Here is a 20179-nt window from a genome sequence, read left to right on the forward strand (position 1 = left end):
AGTGACCTGGTGCTGATCAGAGTACAAAAACTTATTGCTTACTATTAATAAAGGCTGCCAAGCACTACTGAATTATCTGTTTTAAATTGCCTTCTTCTAAATTTCATACCAATAACTGGCCAAAGTTCCACAAATTGACTGTGTTTGAAGAAAGCAGTCCTGACCTCTCTTCAACCTTTAATAGGGTTGGTTGGTGGGCGGTTTTGGAGGACAAACGAAAGGCAAAAATGGTAGGGTTAGTTTTGATGTGATCTATTCCCTGGTCTAACCACATGGCAGCACAAGCAATCACACCACTTCAAAAGAGAGGCTGATGCAAGGTCCAGACTTAACTGCAGTGAACAAGGAGAGGGCACAGCTGCTTCCCCTGGCAGGGGTGATGGCTTCAAGTGATCATTCAACTATGACCTTTCACTCCAGATATGGAAGTCTCTTGTAGGACCAGCTGAAGTCTGAGTCATTATGAGCAACTGCCTATCCACTCTTCTGTACCTCTTTGTAGATAGGTATTCATGCTTACATGAATATAAAGTAGGATCAAAAATGCTACCAAGCAGAAACAGAAGTAGCCCATGTTCATCACAGTGGTGTGTGCATGCATGCACACACATTTTTAATTACTAGCACTCTTGCCATTCCTCCCACTCAAAAAAAAAAAAAAAGGACTTCCAAATATTTAAAGAATGTTAACTTTTTTCCAAGGATGGAACAAAGCACGTGGCCTGTCAAAATCCACAAATGCTTTGGGACAGTGCGGGCTCTTGAAAACCAAGTGGCCTTCTCAAACAGTTCTGGAAAGTTTGGCTTCTACAGCAAGAAGCCTGACACCAGTGCCCACCCACCTTCGGCTGCTGGTCTAATGTTTCAAGGATTCTTCAGCATCAGCCAAGCCAGCTGATGTTGCTAAAGGATGGGTGTTTATTACGGCGCTTAACATTTTAAGAGAACCATGTAGCGCTGCATACACTGTGCGTCTCAGTATATGTTTAAGTCAGCTGTTTGTGTACTAGCTAACAGCTGAGGGTAAAAAGTAAAATAAGGGCTGTTTTCAGAACCCGGGGGGGGGGGGGGTTTGACGACTTTATCTTCACGTCTCCTGGCCTGTGGAAGTATGACTTTCCCGCTTCGAGGCACCTCCTACTCACGCAGTCAAACTACTACTTAAACGGTATCGCTACAAAAACAAATTCCTACACCCTAATTCCTTTCCCTCTTTTGCCTAATGATATTCTGCACTACGCCGCATCCCACACGCGTCCCAACTCCTCCATCCGCGCTGCTGTTCGTGCAAACAAATTCCGCGTGTCTCCCGCTCCCCCCAGCCCGGGGGGGTTCCCGCAGCCCCCGGTGCAGCGGCGCTGGGTGCGAAGCCCTCACGGCGCTCGGTGCGAAGAACCGCCTGGGCAGCGCTGCCGGGGCGCAGGCGCGGGCGGGCGGCCGCCATGTCGTGAGCGGAAGCCGGCGCGGGCCGGGGAGGGCGGGTGCAGCGCGGCCCCGCCCGGCGGCGGGGAGGGCGCGGGGGAGGGACGGGCGCACCGCGGCGGCGGCGGTAGCAGCAGTCGCCGTAGGAGCCGCCGCCGGAGCCGGCCGGGCTGTCCCGAGCGCTCGCCGCCTGCCTCGCCGCCCCCGCCGGGGAGCGGGAACGCGGAGCGCGGAGGCTGCGGGAGCCAGGCGGGGAAGATGCCCCTGGCGCAGCTGCCAGACCCGTGGCAGAAGATGGCTGTGGAGAGCACGGCCGAGAGCAGCACCGAGGTACGGGGGGGTGCTGTGGGGAAAGTTGTGAGGAGGAGACGGGACCGGCGCTCCCGCTGCCGCCGCTGCCGCTCAGGGCACGGGCAGAGTTTCCTCCTCGGGGGTTTCGGGGCCGGTGCTGGGGGGCAGCGGCCCGGCGGGGGCACCGGGCGGGCGGCGGGGGGCGAGCGCCGGCCCCTGCGCGCCGCTTCCTCCGCGGGGCACTGACTCACGGCCGGCACCGGCCGGGGCTCGGGGCGTGTTTCCCGGGACCGGGCTGCTCCCGGCGCGCTCCCTCCCCTTCCGCCCCCTTTCCCGGGAGGGAGTTAACCTGCCTCCCCGGCGGCCGCCGGCCCGGGCGCTTTTGTTCCAGTGCGGTGTCTGATTACTGTCACGGCGAGTTTCCCTTCCCGGAGCGGCCCCGCCGGTGGGGCCCGGGGTGGGCAGGAGGGCCGGGCCTGCCCCCCGCCGTGTGCCCGGTGCCCCCCGCCGTGTGCCCGGTGCCCCCCGCCGTGTGCCCGGTGCCCCCCGCCGTGTGCCCGGTGCCCCCCGCCGTGTGCCCGGTGCCCCCCGCCGTGTGCCCGGTGCCCCCCGCCGTGTGCCCGGTGTCCCCCGCCGTGCCGCCGCTCTCCCTGCGGCGGCCAAGGGCCGTGCCCGCCCGGTGCCGCTGCCCCCTTATCTCGGCAGGATGGGGTTTGCCGGCAATTTCGCAAGCGTTTGGGAAACCGCAGGGCCGTTTCGCACGGGTGAAGCTTTGTGCTGGGCGGCGTTGCTGGGAACATCCCCGAGGTGCCGCGCAGTGTGGGTTTCCCGCTGTCGGTAGCGGGGCGTTCGCGTGGTGCGCCTGCCCTTGTTAGGCAGGACGCGTGTCAGCTTTCCTAGGCTGGGATAATGAGAGCGGCTGGAAATTAAAAGTCGCCTGCGTCCGAGGCCATAGAAGGCTTCAGTTATGTTAATTTTTCCCCTACTACTGTGTTGGTGTGGATCTGTGTAAACACTACACCTACAGTCAGTCGTGCTTGCTCCGTGAGTTGCTAGTAGCCCACAATGCGTCTGCTAGTTTGCGACCAGACTCCTGTCTGGAAAGAAAAAGCTTCTTCTGACAGTGCAGCTTCTACCTGAATCGGCTCCAGCTGATACGCAGCCAGACTGCTTCAAGTGATGCTGCTCTTGAACGGTGTGGACTCAGGCCAGCTCACGATAATTAGTCGCAAGGTTAGGACTTGTTCCTTAGTGAGGAAGAGAGACCAATGCAGAGTTTCTGCAGTATCGGTATTTGTCCTTTTGATGTTTGTCTTGTCATCCTTCTGTTTGAAGGGACTTATCTCTGGGGATGAGAAGAACCTGCAGTTCAGATCTGACAGGCAGATATGTTTTTCAAATTCTTGCCAGTTACTGTAGTTACTTTTAAATTCTTGCTAGTTATTCACTGATTTCTGAAGTGGTAATCTTGGATGATTGTTTTTAAATGGGGAGTAACTGCAATAGTACTGTGATGCTTGAGGGTGAGGCAGAAGGGTTATGAGAGATCACTTAAATTAATCACTTAGAGAAAAGATCTTAACTGTTGCTTTAGTCTTCCGTGCTCACTGCATGCAGTTTGTGTAACTTCAGGAACAGTATATGTGCCGGATAGGTAGCAAAATAGAGTACATTATTTGAAATGTGTGTACATGCATGTTACTTGTTTTAGCGTATTTGAGACATGATTTGTTTTTAAACTGCTTTCATAAACCTCTTGAAACAAGTGTATTTTGCCTGTTCCTAAAAAAAATAGTTAAACATATTGACATGCATCTACAGTAGTGTATCACCAAAGAATTTCTAGGACTACTAAGAAAACATGAAACAGCAATGAGCTGACAGGTTTGCACTCTAAGGCCCTAGTGTAGAATAAACACTCAGTTCTTGAAAAGACCAGACTGCACCTGTAAAAGCTTCTTAGATGACACTCAAGAGGAAAAAGTTAGACAAGTTGCTTATCTGAAATGAGTCTTCAGGAAAAGAAGTTTTAATAAAAATAGATAAGTTGAAGTCAAATATATAAACAAACTACCTAAATACATCACTTGAATTTTTGATTTGCATGAATTGTGTCTGTGTGTAGCATAGCAATATTCTAATTACAGACCCTATGCTGCACGAATGTCCTTGAGCAAAAATATTTCTTACATTCACTTGGAAACTCATTGTGATTTCAGTTATAGTTTGGTACTAATAAGGTCTTTAGCTGTAACACTGAGTAAAGAGTTTCTGCTAGTGTCTCAGATTTGTTGACACCGTTCTGTCTAATCCCAGTTTGTGTCCTGGCTTTCGTGGAGTTTTGTTGATCATGAAGCTAAGATCATTTCTATGGGAGTATTAGATGCATCTTGTGCTTATAACAGCTTGGTTACATTTCAGTCTTAGTTGAAGTGATAGTGGAAAACCACTCTTTACGCCGTATAAAGTTAATTTGGGTTTCTTGTGTGACCGCGGTGGCTGGCACAAGATTTACCAACCCTGGTAGGTTGCTGTATTATCCACATAGAATCACAAATTATCAAGCTTTAAAACTCAACTCAGACACTTTCCTTGTCTTAACAACTCATGGAGTTTTTAATTTGATATTTCTTTCCCAGGGCAGTCCTGTATTTATTGTGGTACCACCAAGGAGGTGATATTCTGTGATGTGTGAGCAAATTTAGGAGGAGGACTGGAATACCTTTAAATTGCTTTACTTTGGAAGTGTAGTTAACCACAAACAGCTGCTGTAACTTAGGTGTGCAGGACAGCAGATCCATAGAACGTCGTCTTTCTTAAGAAATAATGCAAACAATTTTCTTTTAGATAAAATATGGCTTTATAGTTTTCAGAGATCATTTGCAGGACATCTGTTTCTAAAGGTGTAAATAAGTCAGTGATCCACATGGCATCTCTGACAGCTTTTTCAATGTGTAAAGTTGTTACACTGTTTTTAAAATATTTTGTCTATGTAATGTGTGGTTTCGGGTTTAAAGCTTCCTGTTTTAAATCACAGCACCTTTAAAGCTGTGGAATGATGCTGTCTCTTATAGACTCAGGGTCTACTCAAGATTCATAACAAGCTTAGGGGTTTTCTTTCATGGTGAGAATATGCCTGTTATTTCAAGTCATTTGCTTTCGAGCAAATTGAGTATTGATGATTTGAGTTTGTATTTGAATGCCTGATAAGTAGCCTGATCCTTTGATCTGTATGTACTCCCAGCTATGCATATTAATGTCAACTGGAATAGAATGAATACAGTTATGGCAGCCAAATTTTGGACACCAGTATGTAGAAAGAGCTGGCCATCGTAAGGAGATGCCATTTGCTAGACTTTCTTGGAAGCGTTTGTGACAGCTATCTTTAGGAGTTTTAATTTGGGTGCTCTAAATTGGCTGTGGAGAAAGTTCATTTTTTTCCACTGCTCTTGACAGGATTTGTGGTCACCTGTTTAGGTGTCTAAATAGATGGTATGAATCTCCCTTCACAAATTTCCTGGTTTATATTCTGTATCCACAGTTATTTGAACATGAGATGAGGCAGCAGCATATAATAGTCATACTGATGCTTTAAAGAAACTGATATAATTTAAATTTTGCTTTGTAATTTCATTTTGATGTCAGTGTGACATTCTCTATGTCAATATATACCTCTGGCCTGGAATCTGAAATTCGTCTGATGTCTTGCCACCTGTAGCCGTGAGCCTGCGGCTGTGATTGTCTCTTCACATTCTGTACTGGTCTGTGTAATCAGTGCAGTACTTGTGTTCCACCGGAACAAAGGCTATATTTACATTTGCTATAGCCAACACAGGTAAATAATCCAAAGCCAAAGTGGAATCACCTAAATGGACTGGTCTCTGTGGATTTTGAAGACTATTAGTTGTCTCTCCATTATAGGCAGAATTCTCTGCAGCACTTGGCTATCACCTCTCCTACATACCTGCTGTCAGTACAGTGTATTCTGAAGTCTGTTTCTCACTGATTTATGGGGTGACATTTTCTAACACGGGGTTAAAAATGGGAATTGGAAATTTAATTCTCATCTAAGTAATATACTCTGTATTCTACAAACTGCTGTGATAGATAACAGATGTTATATATATGTAAATACTTCTGAGAAAAATATCATCTGCATGAAAAGTGTTTAGGGGTGTGTGTGGGTTTTCTTCAGCTTTTTCATATCCTTATTGGTACCATTTTACCTGCTCTGTGTTTTGGTTAACACAGTCCTACTCCATGACATAGTACTGATGTCCTGTAGCCAGCTGGGTGGGGTAGGAGCAGGCAGATACTTTGCTCTGTTGAGTTCAGTACCTTCATGCACTGTTGTGTGCACTCTGCAGCTCATGGTTTCCTTGTGAAGGTGTTGGGTTTGACTTTTGCTTGTTCTATTAGTTTTCTTATGACATGGGCAGTTCTTATCTTGTTATTCTTTTGTCTGTTGTAGCGCAGGCAATATTTCTTGCCCCGGTTGGGACATCCAATACAAAATAGATGTAAGCAGACTGAAGTTTAAAGGCTTGTCTGTTGTGTTTGAATTGATTGTGATCTGTCACATTAACTGGAGTTGTTTGTCATTTGAAATGCTTGACTTAGAGTCACAATGATACATAGACTGAGGTGGGCGTTTAATTATTTCTGCACATCAAAAATATTAGCTTTGTGTTGACTGATCTTGGCAGTTGGCAGATCTACCAGCTTTGAGAACTCGTTCAAGAAACTGGTTTGGGGTTGTGTTTTTTTGTGGTGTTTGATTGGGGGTGGTGTTTTGGTTTTTTGTTTTGTTTTTCCCCAAATACAATAGCCATATTCCAATAAGGAAACTTCTAAGCAGTTTTTCAGGCAAGAATAAAATCTTGTAATTATTTTTTTCGGTCTTGGTGACTTTCAAACGGGGAATAATTTAATCAGCAAAACTGGGTAAGTTAGAATCTCTTCAGGGAATTTTTAAGTTTAGACAAACTACTACACTTGGTGTTCTATATGCTTGCATACGTGATACTGTGCTACTTATTCTTTCCTTATTCCCTGAAATAAGATTAAATGCCTCACCCAAATAGAGAGGAGAAAAAATCCTGTGTAACAGATGGGAAAATGAGGCTCAACAGCTTAGTGACCCCACCTAGCATCATTCATGGAGTATCTTCTAGAACTGGGAGATGAACTCTGATTTCCAGGACCTACTCCAGTGACTCGACCACAAAGTTACTGAGAGCTGATTCTTATCAGTAAGAGTTACCATATGTTGTCTTTGATGCAAGGAACCCCCTGTGGTATGCTTAATGCTCCACTTAACTCTTTTCAGAGGAAATGTGTTGCCATTTTTTTTTAATTATTAATTAATACATTTATTGAGTGGAGCCATTCAATTGTATATAAATGAGTATGTGTCTTAGAAATACATTATTATTGTCTAGGTCTTTTTCCTGACACAGTTTCTACAGTTCCATTAAATTAAAATAAGTGTTAAAAGAAAATTCAAATCATTTAGTTTCAAGCAATTATATATTGAATCATGCTTAGGTATATCCAGAATATGTGAAGAAATGGTATTTTATTGTGATATTAAATTTCAAACAATACATAGCTTTGAAAAATAAATACATTTTTTCCTGCAGACTCAAAAGTAGTGGTTTCAGGATGTGAGAGACCATGATGAATATTGTTTGTATTATTTCTTACATAACATGTTTGCCAAAATTAGTTACTGCTAGAACTTAGACTTATATGTGAAACAATGCTTTTAACTTAACAGGGTGTCTTTCTCCTCTGGTCTTCCTGCAGCTGACTTTTGTTATATAGAAAACTCGGAAGTCCGGAATTTTAGGAAATAGTGAAGTTGTTCTGTAGCTTATTCTCTCTTCTTAGCAGAATGTATTAAATTAATAAATGATAAAATAAGCGTGAAAGAGTAATGCTTTAGTTGACTTCAGTATTAAATTTCAGCCTTTGTAATCTATTGTGCAAAGAGGTTCTGAGAAACCAACTCATGTCTGAAAACCTGTGTCTGCCACATGAGGAATTGTGGCACAGCCCGGCTGTGCCCGTTGGCTGCCCCGGCTTGCAGAGGAAGGGCCTGGCACATCCTCCCCTCTGTGTGCCCCCATCCCTTTGGCAGGAGCCCAGGGCTTTCAGTGGGCCTGGGACTGCAGGAGGCAGGGAAGGCACCTGCCTTCTCATGCAAATACGGCCGTGGTAATAGGTGTGTGTACACTCGGTGCTGGAGTCACTCTTAGGGTAATGCGTGTGAGCAGAGAAGGAATTCTTTTCTTTTTATATGTGCAGCAGTGGTTGGATATATTGAAGGGAGTGATTTCTACATGTATATTTCTTCCTCTTTGGAGCAGATGAACAGAGAATAGGTGATGTGGGTTTTTTTGGTTTTGTTTTACTAAGGTTGATGAATTGACATGTTAAGTGTAATAATTTACCACCTATCTGCTCGTACAGGTAGGAAACTAAGTGAGACTTTCGCTTCCTTGTCTTTTTTTTTTTTCCTCTTTTCCTGAACACATGTGATTTGGAGCTGGTTTTAGGTAAGGAAGTGGTTGGCTAGGACAAAGATTTTATGATAGTATATGTCCAGCATCTTGGGTGAGTCGTGGCACTTGTGTGACTTAAGGATGAGTTAATTCAGAGAGTTAAACTCACTGAGAGCTGCAAACTTTTTTAGTTTTCTTTTTCTGACCTGACTTGGCACAGTGCTGGACAAGTGCCAGTGCCAAGGAAAGCATTGCAGTGCAGGAAAGGGAACTGCTTTTCTGTATTGTTAAACTATACTCTTGAGTCATATTAGATGATAAGAAGGTGGTAAAGTAGATAGGATTTACGAAATCACATAGTTAAAGTTGCCCAAGTATCCTGACTTAAGGAAGTTTGTACCTAAATGATCTGCATGCTAATGGCTTTTATCTGAGGTTGATTGTCTATGGAGAGGCAAGTTTCAACATCCTGTTTTTTCTTTTAATACTCAACAAAGGAAGAAGTCAGTCACCTTAGTCAATAAAGTTCAGAATAAATTATATGGACATCGTAGAACCTGAAGTAACAAAGTTTTATGTAAAAGAAATACTTGCAGTAATTTGATGTTTCACAGCATCAAAGACTCATTTTTTTAGTTTTTTGATTCTTTAAAAAAATTGTGTTTTTAATTTTGCGTGTGCTATTTCTAACAGTATATGCAAAATGTATTGAATATATGCTATGAGAGAACAGCTAAAGAAGTCTAAGATGATAACTCACTTCTGCTATTTACATCTAGTCAATTTTAATCAGGTCAGGATTTAGGTAAGTGCTTTGGATCTGTGTGGCTTCACAGCTCAGGAGTTAGGGCACAAGTCATTAATTCAGATCCTATTAAAGCCTTATATTTTATTTAAGTACTGGAGTAGATTGTGAAAACTGCTGAAGATTTAAGAAGGGCTTAGACATAAACATCTTGTGAGCAACATTATAGAAATAGCTGATCATGCCTTGGTGCATAGAGTGGATGACCTCTTAAGGCTTTCTCAGTCTATTTTCAACTATCTTTTTGCGGACCTACAAATTTTTTCTCAGGGTAGCTCATTGCTGCTTAGAATAGCAAGTTTGAGCCTGTACAGTTTGAAAGATTTTTACAGAATGTAGTTGCACACAGTGCCTTGTGTTGTGAACAGCAAGTTTGTTAAGAATGTTTCAGTGGGAATACTGCAGCTTTGAAACAAGCCAGAAGCATTGTTATAGCTTTCCTCTGTTCAAGGACCTCACGGCTCTTGAGCTTTGTTTGTCAGTGGAGAGTCCCTTGAAAACACCAGAGAGTAAGTGCTCAGATCCATATATGCCCAGTGTTTAATGACTAAGCAGTAAATAATACTGGAAGTTTGTGTGTTTAAATCTTATAACCATGCTTAGAAGTTGTTGGGTAAGTCTGGAAGTTTTGGTAGCTGAAAAGTAGGAGTTACCTGAGAGTAACTTCATCGCCTGTGTTACTCATTGATTGACATGTTGAAACTTCTAGTAACAGTTTTTACATGGTCTGATTTGGACGTCTTGGGTGTTGGTTTTTTTTCTTATTTGTGCACTCAAAGCATTATCGTGCACTAACAGGCAGTTATAATTCTTGATGTATCCAATTGTTAAGCCTGAGAATATAACACTTTTAAAATTATGTCTTAATTTGGTTTTATGGCTCTGCTAAAGGGCCCCAATTACAAGGAAAAGTAAATAGTTACATAGTATACTGAACTCTGTTACTAGTATAAGGACTGGTTACTAATTTATATGCTCAAGACCAATATGTGCAATTAGGTAACGTTGAGTTTAATAGCTGACAAATTATTCCAAAAGCCAAAACTGGTATCATTTTCATAAGGGGTTTTTAAAAAGCTGACAAATATAGTTGGGTAAAGAAGTTAAAATTTTTGGCAGAAAGAATACTTAAACATCCCATAATAGTCTAGCAATAGTCTAAATGCAAAGGAGAGACATTTTTGGGGTGGAAAAAGATACTTGGTGGTGTCTAATATCAAAGAAAGTTTGGGGGCAAACATGTCCTTCAAAAAAAATTCCTTTTAGACTGTAGAAAAGAACATAAAGTTTAGCAAGGTAAGTCCAAATTAGTGGAACTTCAATTTGCGAACAGAATGTAAGAATGGAGATACTAAACTGAATCTAAAAACTTCAAGTGGATACTATCTATAATATTATTGATGAAAATAATGGTAAAATAGGAAAAGTTAGTACTATGGGAAACATAATTATTTGCCCACTTAATATTTCAATTAATACGGTTTAGATACCTGTAAAAAAACACTGTGTAATTGGAGTGATGGGTGCCTGATATTATTATTAAATAGAGATATCCTGTCCCAGATTGATAAGTTCAAACTATATTTGTGATTCTAGATGGTGCATTTTATATACAAAATTACTCCTGTGGGTCCGGTACTAATTCGGAGGATAGATGGGAAAAGCATTAGGTTTATTGTGCAGGTGCCCAAGATAGTATAGTTTTGCAGGACTTTTGAGATGAATTGCATCTCTTGCAATAAATGTTGTAATTTTTTTTTTTTAATTATGTATCCAAGTGACATTATGACTTGCAGATCAATATATAGGTGTAGTGTGTAAAGTGCAGGATATTCACTGCTTCACAGGATGTGGTGAATTGATTGTGGGTGGGATGTGGGCTACATTTTTTGATGTACTTCTTTCTTAAGAAGGATTTGGTACAATTGTATTTTCTGAGTACCAATACCTTAACATATGCCCCTGCTTCCTACCTCATGGTCCCTGCAGTGCAGGTTTTTATGGGAGCAATTACCGGTCAAGAAGTGAAACAATATGGATCTCAAAAAGCTTTCTTTAAAATGTCTTTCTTCCAGGAAAATTGAGTACTTGATTATATGCTAAGAGTTCTGTGGGTTTAAACCTGTAATTTTTCATTGCTAGAAATATTGGTGGTTGACTTTCACATCAGAGGTTCTGTCAATTCGTATGGGGGACATTCATGTACTAGCTGCCTGATGCAGATTCCCTGATGTTTGTCTGCTTTCTGCCTGGTTAGAGAACCTGTAGGGTCTGTTTGTGTTCCTGTCCACATGCATTCAAGAAAACTGTTGGAACCCAACTGTGTTTTAAGTATTGATTTCTACTAATTTAGTGAGATATAGCAACAGGTTTAAAAGCTTTGGGAAGCCAAATTTGTAGCTAACTTAACATGAAAAATGTTTCTGGAAAACAGAATAGAAAGTGGAATTGGAGTGGATTGGAAGAGCATTTTGTAGGTTGCCTTTCTAAGGGATGTGCACCCTCCTTTCATTGACATAAATTCATTTTCTGTGGACCTTTTCTGTTATTTTTCTTATACTTGTGCTGTCATCTGAAATATGTTTTACTTTTGGAACCAGGGTACTGGAAATAGCCAGATGTTTGATTCATTCTTGCTTAGTGTCCTGCTATTGGAGGAGTGCAGCTGAAAAGTAATCAGGATCTAGAGTCTCTGTCTTTTGAATTAGACTAATCTGAGAATGTGAAAGATATATTCAGCCCTCTCTTATTCTGGATTCATCAGACTGTTGTATCTGCTTCCAATCTGTTATGTCATCGAGACATGCCCTTGGTTGTAGTTAAATACTAGAGGGAGTCTACACCCAGTAAAACGAAATGTGTTTCATTTGCTCACCTCTTAAGCATGCTGCTGACCTCCTCACTCCACAGTGGTTTAAATATCTGATAGGAACCTTTTGGCTTTGCATTTTAACTCATAAGAAAGACAGTATGCTTTGTAGACTTTGTGAATACACAGCTGCTTTCCATTTAATGGTATCACATACTGGCAAACCGTAAATCATATATACATATTCTTCTTTTCATGGCTCTGACTGCTCTGAGAAAAACTGGTTCTACCATCCAGTGATTCCCTTAGCATAATCATTGCTTGGGTAGACCTATTTAAAAAGATCTTGCTAATCCAGTGATCTGGCTCAGACATGATTGCATGGCACACATGCTGATTTCTTGAGTTTGTTCCTAGTTCCAATGAGTGTGTTTCGAATGCATTGCTCGAATTCAACTGAAAAGTTACTGAAAGCAGTGCAGGGTTAAACCGGAAATGAGATTGTGCAAAACCGTTCGTTTTGCAGAAGTTTGCTGTGGTTTTTCTGGTTGACTGTTGAAAAAGTCAGTGAGGTTGAAAATTAGAGCCTTTTTAAAAACAGAGGTTGATCTCGCCTTTTTGTCTTTGAAGGGATTGTCTCAAGTTTCTGATATGGGTTTCACTTTCAACTAGTTTCAGTTCTCTTAAAATAGTACACGTGAAAGCCTAAAGCTTACTGTGTGGTAAATTCTTACTTAACCTGTAGTTATTATTATTATTCAGCAGAATGATTGTTGTAGCAGGAATCACTATTTCTAAAAATTTGCCTGTGCAGTCAGTTTAGAGCACATGGTTTTGATACACAAATTGCCCTATTTTAGGCCCCAGAGTTTAGCCATCAGTACTTGTTAGAACATTATAGACTCCTCCTTTCCAGCTGAAGTCAATTGTCTTATTTGTTCCTACTGGTTTTCTCAGGTTTTTTTTTTTTCCTGATTGACAAGATACTTGGGAAACTTTCTTGTAACATGAACAGACTGTAGAGATGTGTAGCTAAAATACAGATGATAATTTAAATATATGACATAGATTTGAGAAGAGGGAAAGTATGTGACTTGTGGCCTTGGTGATAATGATAAATGTATAGACAATATGCTTCCCTGTAAAAAAAATTATTTAAGCACTCATTTCTGTTACTTAGCTAAACTGGTACTTTTCTGATCATCTGTTTGATAATTTCAACTTTTTATGTATCTTAAGGAAAGATAGTACAATATTCACTGTCTGTACATAAGTAAAAGATGCTATAGCAAGGCGAATGTGGGCTTTTTGGAGCATCATCTTATAAAATGACCCTGAGCTGTACAACTAGAAGGTTGTACTGACTGCCCTTAACTGAGGCAGCTTTTAAAGCTTATATTCATCGCTGTACTAAGCTGTGAAACTGGTTTCTTGTCCTCTGTCATGGAAGGATGACTTCTAGAGTAGACTGTAGTCATGCCAGAAGTCTCTAGTATCTTCCTGAAGCCAGGAAAGATTAGAAAATAGCACTGCTACCATGTGTCAAATCTCTGCACTGGAAAGACAGTCAGAAGACCAATCATCTTCCTCTCCCCAGCCCCTAAACAAAACAAACAAAAAAACAACAGCAAAAAAACCGAAGAAACACCACCCTAAAGACCCCTCAATGCACCTGTGTCGTATTTGAGAAATCCTTCATTCTTCTAATTTAGCTTTATCCAGCTGCATCTTCTAGCAAAAAAAAATGCTCAGGAGAAAACCTGTTAGAGAGCAAGTAATCCTCTTATGGCACACCCAGTGTGCTTGCAATATCTGAAAATTAGAATTCCTAAGTGGTTAGTATTTAATCTGTCACATATAAAAGACTCTCCTCCAGCCATATGCGAGCTAGAAGACTGTATTAATCAGAAGTCATTACAGAAGAATGCTAGGATTCCGAACAAGAAGTCTGAAAAACTTAGCAGTGGAAAGGAAGGTGTAGAATGAAGCAAAGATCTCTGAATTTCTGAGCAGCTTTTATTAACTTTCTAATGTCTAGAAAATACCTAGACATGTATGTAACTCTTAAGTAAATTAAGTTTTGAAAAAATAGATTAATTAGACTTTGTGTTCTCTAATGCACAAATAAACTTGAATTCTGCCTCTGGTGGTAATGGAAAAGGTAACCATTTGTAACAGTTTTTCATTTGTTTCTAAAATCATACTGAATTGCTGTTAAACTTTTGGAGCAAACTAAGACTTAATGTCCCAGGTGATACCCCATACCATAACTTAGGAAATAGTCCCTTTTGCTTACATCTTGCTAATACTCATGTTTGTTGTGTAAGCAAAGTCATTCGAAGTCTTTCAGGGAAAAACACCTCTGAGAGATTCTCTGAGTATAGTATCACTGTCAAGAAAAAGAAAGCACTTGTTGACTCACAAGGTTTTTAAGACTTTTTAGAACTTTATGGCTAAATTTCAAATTCAAAAACCTATTTCTGTATGCCTTGTTAGAATGGTCCTTAGGAAAGTACAGAAAATAGGAAATGCTGGCTAATAAAACTCGCATTGCATTCATTATTTTTCTAAGGCTATACTATAGTTATAAATTTTCTTGAAGGTAAAGACTGACTTGCCAAGGTCTCACTCTTAGAAAGAACCTGTTTATCTATTTTTTGTTGTGGCTTTTTACTGTTCAGTCTTCATCAGGTTTAACTGGTTTGCAGAAGTTGTAGTAATGGAAAGTAATGTCCAGCTATGTAGTAGTGAGGCTTCAAATGCTAGATTGTTTTATATATTTCTTACTGTGACTTCATCCAGTTTGATTATTCATAAGGGTAAAGGCAAGAGTGGTATTGTATGCCAGCAGTGTGCAGTTTTTCATGTTTACTTTCAATTACCTGTTTTTAGACAATATTAAGAAGAAAGCACTTGATCCTGTACAGCAGCATGCTGTGATAGCACATCTGCAATATATTTATTTCTGTACTTGTATTCAGCATTTCTTGTAACTTGCTGTGTCTTGTTTTTTACAGAATGGACAGCAAATTGTGGATGAACCTATGGGAGAAGATGATATCAACCCACAAACTGTGAGTAAAGCATGCTTGTAATAAAGATAGGTAGCACACTATTGGGTCACACTGACATCACTTCATTTACAGGCAGTTTGCCACTAATGTTTGGTTGTTTAGGTTTACTGGACATGGAGTGCAATCTAGGATCCTAATATTTTTGAGAGAGGTTCTTTCTCCCTGACTCTCATCTGGTTTGGTATCCTACTGTTTGTTCTAAAAGCTCATACCTCATATTCCTTTCTGCCTTCAGCTTGCAATAGTCTTTCAGGGGAAGGTCAAGGGTGAAGAACTGTGAAAGTGTAGTTTCCATTGCACTTGTTACTGAGAGGCATTAGTTGAAAGAATTCTTAACCTAGCCTTCTTGAAAATAGAGACTGCTACTAAAGAGAAGATCAATGAACCTTCCTGACTGTGATAATTTTTTAAAGTGCATTATCTCCTTGTCAAACTTGCAGTTTACAAAATTTCATAATGTGAAGATCCCACTGAGTTCAGTTTTCTTGTTGTGATGACTGTGACTTTTGTCAAACATGAAGTTTGCCTGTAGTTTTGTGTTCGAGAGTACTAGCTGACTGAAATCTGGTGATAAATGGCCTCACCAATAAAACACTGTTTTTGGAGCTCCGTATGTGGTTGGAGTTCAGGATTTGTATGCTGGCATTGCATCTTGGTTCCTCCTCATAGCACCAAGGCACTGCTGTCTTTAACAAAAGGTGAAGAAACAAGGCAAGTGCTGACATGACTGAAGTAGTGCAGTGTTAAAGAGTAAGAAAGGAACAGTATTTGTGTGTTTAGAAGGCAACACTAGGAGAAGATAATTTGTTCTAATATAGTGTAGACTGCAGTCCTGGAAAAGACGATGGGGAGGCAGGCTGTGCACCTGCAGCCCACTGGAGGATTACAGTGGAGAAGATATCCACCCTGCAGGCTGTGAAGGACTCCACACTGGAGCAGGGGGATGTGCCCTGAAGGAAGCTCCAGCCTGTGGAGAGCCCACTCTGGAGGAGGCTACTGGCAGGAGCTGCAGCCTATGGAGAGGAGCACGTTTTCTGGAAGGAAGTGCAGCCTGTGGGAGACTCATGCTGGAGCAGTCCATTCCTGAAGAGCTGTACTCCATGGAAAAGGACCCATGCTGGAGCAGTGCTCGAACAGCTGTAGCTCATCAGAAGGACCCTGGAGAGGGGGAAACTGAGGAAGAAGCAGCACAGTGTTACAAACTGACAGCAATTCCCATTCCACCTGCTCTAGAGGCAGAAGGGTGGAGAATAAAGGAGCAAAGTTCAGCCTGAAAAGAAGGTGGAAAGGTGTTTTCAGCTTTTTCTTTGTTTCTCACTATCCTACTCTAATTAGCAATGAATTAAATAAATTTTACCAAAGTTGGGACTGTTTTGCCCATGATAGTGATTGGTGAGTGATGTCCCTGTTCTTATCTCAATTCATGAGCTTTTCTTCACCTTATTTTTTCCACATGTCTTATTGAGAAGGGGAAGTGAGAGAGTGGCTAGCTGGGTGTCTGGCAGCCCAGAGGTTAACCCCTCACAACTATGAAACTTCTCTCTCAATATATGATAACTGCACTATTACTTACAAGTGTTTTCCTGTATTGCCTTCAGACATTTCCGAACTGCTAATTCTTTTGGTGAGCAACTGATTTTAACACAGTGTGACCAGCACAAAATTAAAACATTTTTCTAATACTCTTTCTGTCATGCTTGAGCTACTTGGTTAAGATTGTTTTACCTTTTTAATGCCTCAGACCAGTATTTTAAGAACATATTTTGTGTTTATTTCTAGGCTGTGCTGAGTAAAAGATTGCCAATAACGGTGTAAAATAATCTAGTGTCTTTTAAACAAGAAGTTATTCCAGCTGCTCAGTCACCTATAGCTGGAAGCTAACCTGTGCTGTCAGTCAGCTGATAAAATACTATTTCAGCTGGGCTGTGATATTCTGTGAGTGCACAACATAAAAGCTTAATTTTAAAATACCACTGAAGCTCATTTAAGTTCTTCTGTTTAACTTTGCACTGAAATGAACTTAGAGCACTTACAGGGTTGCTGACAATTTATGGAATTTCTCAGCTGTAAATGAGGGCAGGCCTAGGGTGTATTAGCATATCAGGTAAGAGGACAAAATATTTTGGTGGGTGTGTAAAGGATGCAAGCTCAGAATAGAGAGTTGCCATAGTCCTGTGGAGATAGAAGAGGTGAAAACTTGAAATCTGCATCCTTTTTCTGTGCAAACCTGATAAGAAATTTAAATAAATATTAAAGCCTAACACAGTTCTAACTACATAGGTACACTCTCTAGTATTCTGTTTATCAGAAGATAAATTTTGTTTCATTACAGCCCTGTTCTTTTGGTCAAAAGTGGAGTTAATTGACATGAGAGCCTGAGTTGCATAGGTTTGATTCAAATTTGTGGCTTGTTTTAAGAAAACCAGGACCTGTAACAATATCTGTTTCTGAGGAATCCGAGATCCTGTATGATTCAAAGTCCTTCTCTTAGAAGGGGTATCATTCAGTAGTCTGGTTTTATTACAGCAAGTATACTGGTTATATCTGACTTTATAGCTTGTCAACATTTTATATCTAATATATCTCACAAATGATCTGTGACCAGCAGGAAATAAGTGTAAGAACAGCTGGCTGAAGCTTGAGCTAATGTGAAAGCTTAAGTGAACATTACTGAAAGAGAGGAAGCTATTTAAAGCTTTCTATTTGCTACCTTTCTCACTCTTGTGCTACCTGCCATTGCTTTCTGTATCTCTGTGTCCATAGAGATTGAGTAAATTAACTGAGCAAATCAATTGTTTTGAGCTGTTACAGTCATGCTACATGCTTTATTACTAGTTAAAGCTAACCAGAAACTGCAGCTAGTCCAGCAAGTAGCTTCTTATTTCGTATGTATGTGAAGAGCATATCGTGTGTGTGCTGTTCTTTGTTATGTTCTTTATCTGAATTCAATTTAGCTGACAGGACACTTGGTACAACCTGTGTATTACCCTTGCACTCTATTAGCTTAAGCATAATTATCAAGCATACACAAAAATATTAGGTTCCAAGAATTTGTGAGAAGTTTTTTTTCAACAAGGCTTTGTCAGTTGCAGAAAAGCTCAGGTGTATTTGGTTTTGGTAACCTGCAGGGACTAAAGATTACTTTTTTACAGTACAGGCAGGAGTAGAACCTATTCAGGCTGAAACTTGCAATGAACCTCTCTTCAATGGAGGTAGTAGGGTAATATTATTACACTTAACTTGTTGTATGCTTTGGTAAAACTTTAAACAAAACCCCACTTTTAAATAAGCAGAATTATAGCATATGTAGAATTAACTAGAACTAAATCATAATGCAACATATTAAAATATTCTGATCTGGGTGATTAAAAAACTGTCTCAGTAGCTGTCATCTTCTTACTAAAAATATATAACTAAGGTAACAGTGACTCTAATCAGTGGGTAGTCAAAAGGTAGTGTAAGAAAGGCTTGCAAAGTCAGTAGTTAAAAAGGTCTTTTTCATTTATTGTTCTATAGTAGAATTTAAATAAAACATCTATTTGCAGTCAGGAGAGATGAAAATTAAGACCTTTGTCTTGCCAATCAGTATTTTAATAGGAGAGTTTATAAGGTAAGTGTGATCTCAGGAAAGGCTTCAAGATACATTGGAAGAATAATCTGAAGCATGTGACAGTATAGTTTCTTTGCTGAAGTACTGAATTTGATCAGTCAATTGTATGTAGTAATAATGTTGAGATTCTGTATTTTATGTGCACAAATACTGTACAATTTACTGTGAATCTATAAAACACTGGTCAGTGGGGGGGAGAGAAGGGATGTTGAAATAAGAGGAGGGAGATTGTTCACCGATTACAACCATGGGCAAAACAGGCACCATCACTCGAGCAGTAATATCAAACCAGAGTAATCTGGGGTAATCTCATTTATTGTATCACCATCCATTAAAATAATGAAAGATAAAAATGTTATAATGAAGTAATTCAGAAAAAAAGCATAATCAAATTGACAAATTTTTAAACTTGAAAACATTTGACAGAGGCTTTAACTGATGTTTAGTTTCACCTCAGTTTTAAATACTACAGCATTGTACTAGTAAGAACTCTTAGTTTCAGAAACCTTGCCTCCATTTTGGCAAGTTGAAGCACTGCTTCAGGACTGCTCTAAACTTCTGTTGGATATTCCTGTTTGGATGCTCAGTAGCAATTTCCAGTTTCAGGAATAGTCATGTGTGTTAACAATGACTATTTCTGATGATTGTTTTTGATCATCATTACTCTTGCTGGTATAACCTTTACATTTCAATTTTCTGTGCATGTTTTGTCAATTTTTTGATGTAAATTCTTGGCTTCGTGGTAGAGGCTCTAAGACATAGCTAGAATTTCTTAAACACTAGGGAAATGTTTGGATTCACAAATGTTCATAGCCCACTAAGTTCCGGATGTCTCATTTTTACAGATTGATACTTAATTTTAGCTGAAACAGCTGCTTGTGTAGCTTATCAGTAGTAAAACAGTGACAGCTTAATATTTTTGCAGTTTTACTGAAAGATGAGGTTTACAGTCGAGTTATCCTTTCATATTGCTTAACCATTCTTGAATGTTTAATTATTGCCTGTTTAATGGAAATCAGACCAAGGAAGCTTTTGTTACAGCATAGTAATGCAATTGTTTGAAACAATAATATTACATAACTCGGTATAACATCATATTCCCTGTTATGAAGTAAATTGTAATTTCTGTTGAAGCCAGCTGATAACCTGGCCATCTAATGAGAGTGTCCACTGTGTAATGGAGTGAAGGAAACAGTCTGGTTTACAAATACTAATCTTGGACTTCAAGGTGTTCCATAATTCTTACATTCCTTTTAGTGCATTTTACTAAATATACTTAAATATATATGCATGACTATTTAATTCTATTTTACAATCAAATAACTTGATTCTTGAACAAATAAGTTTCCCCAGCAAAGCATTTGTAAAACTTAAGTCCAGTTATTCCCTTCTCAATGCCCAGATTTTGCTTTGTAAAAGGCAGAATGCCTTTTTTTCTGTAATATAACGAAATTGGAAGTTCATTATCTTCCCAAGCACTGTACTCTGCTGCAACTTGGATGAATTTTGTTAGCAGCTTAATGGCATGCTTGCATCTTACCTCTAAGAATGGACTCAGAGGTCCTTGTGCAAGAAGTTACAGCATCTTTGTAAACAGTGCAGGGCATCAGGTCTGAGATGTTAACTCTTAGATATCAAACCCTTATAAAGAAGGCAAGCCCT

At 40.3% G+C, this 20179-nt stretch overlaps 1 protein-coding gene across 1 annotated transcript in view; it reads left to right on the forward strand.

Annotated features, from left to right (window-relative positions):
• The first annotated feature begins 1512 nt into the window (after positions 1-1512).
• Positions 1513-20179, forward strand: part of RPS6KA3 (ribosomal protein S6 kinase A3) — a 76805-nt gene continuing 58138 nt past the window's right edge. Inside the window, exons 1-2 of the mRNA XM_051794881.1 lie at positions 1513-1752; positions 14851-14907. Coding sequence (XP_051650841.1) covers positions 1681-1752; positions 14851-14907 — 129 coding nt within the window. The 5' untranslated portion in view covers positions 1513-1680. The remainder of the gene's footprint in view (positions 1753-14850; positions 14908-20179) is intronic.

This window comes from Manacus candei, unplaced genomic scaffold, assembly GCF_025592945.1.
Source record: "Manacus candei isolate 608988 ecotype Guabito, Panama unplaced genomic scaffold, ASM2559294v1 h1tg000041l, whole genome shotgun sequence".
Lineage (NCBI taxonomy): Eukaryota > Metazoa > Chordata > Aves > Passeriformes > Pipridae > Manacus > Manacus candei.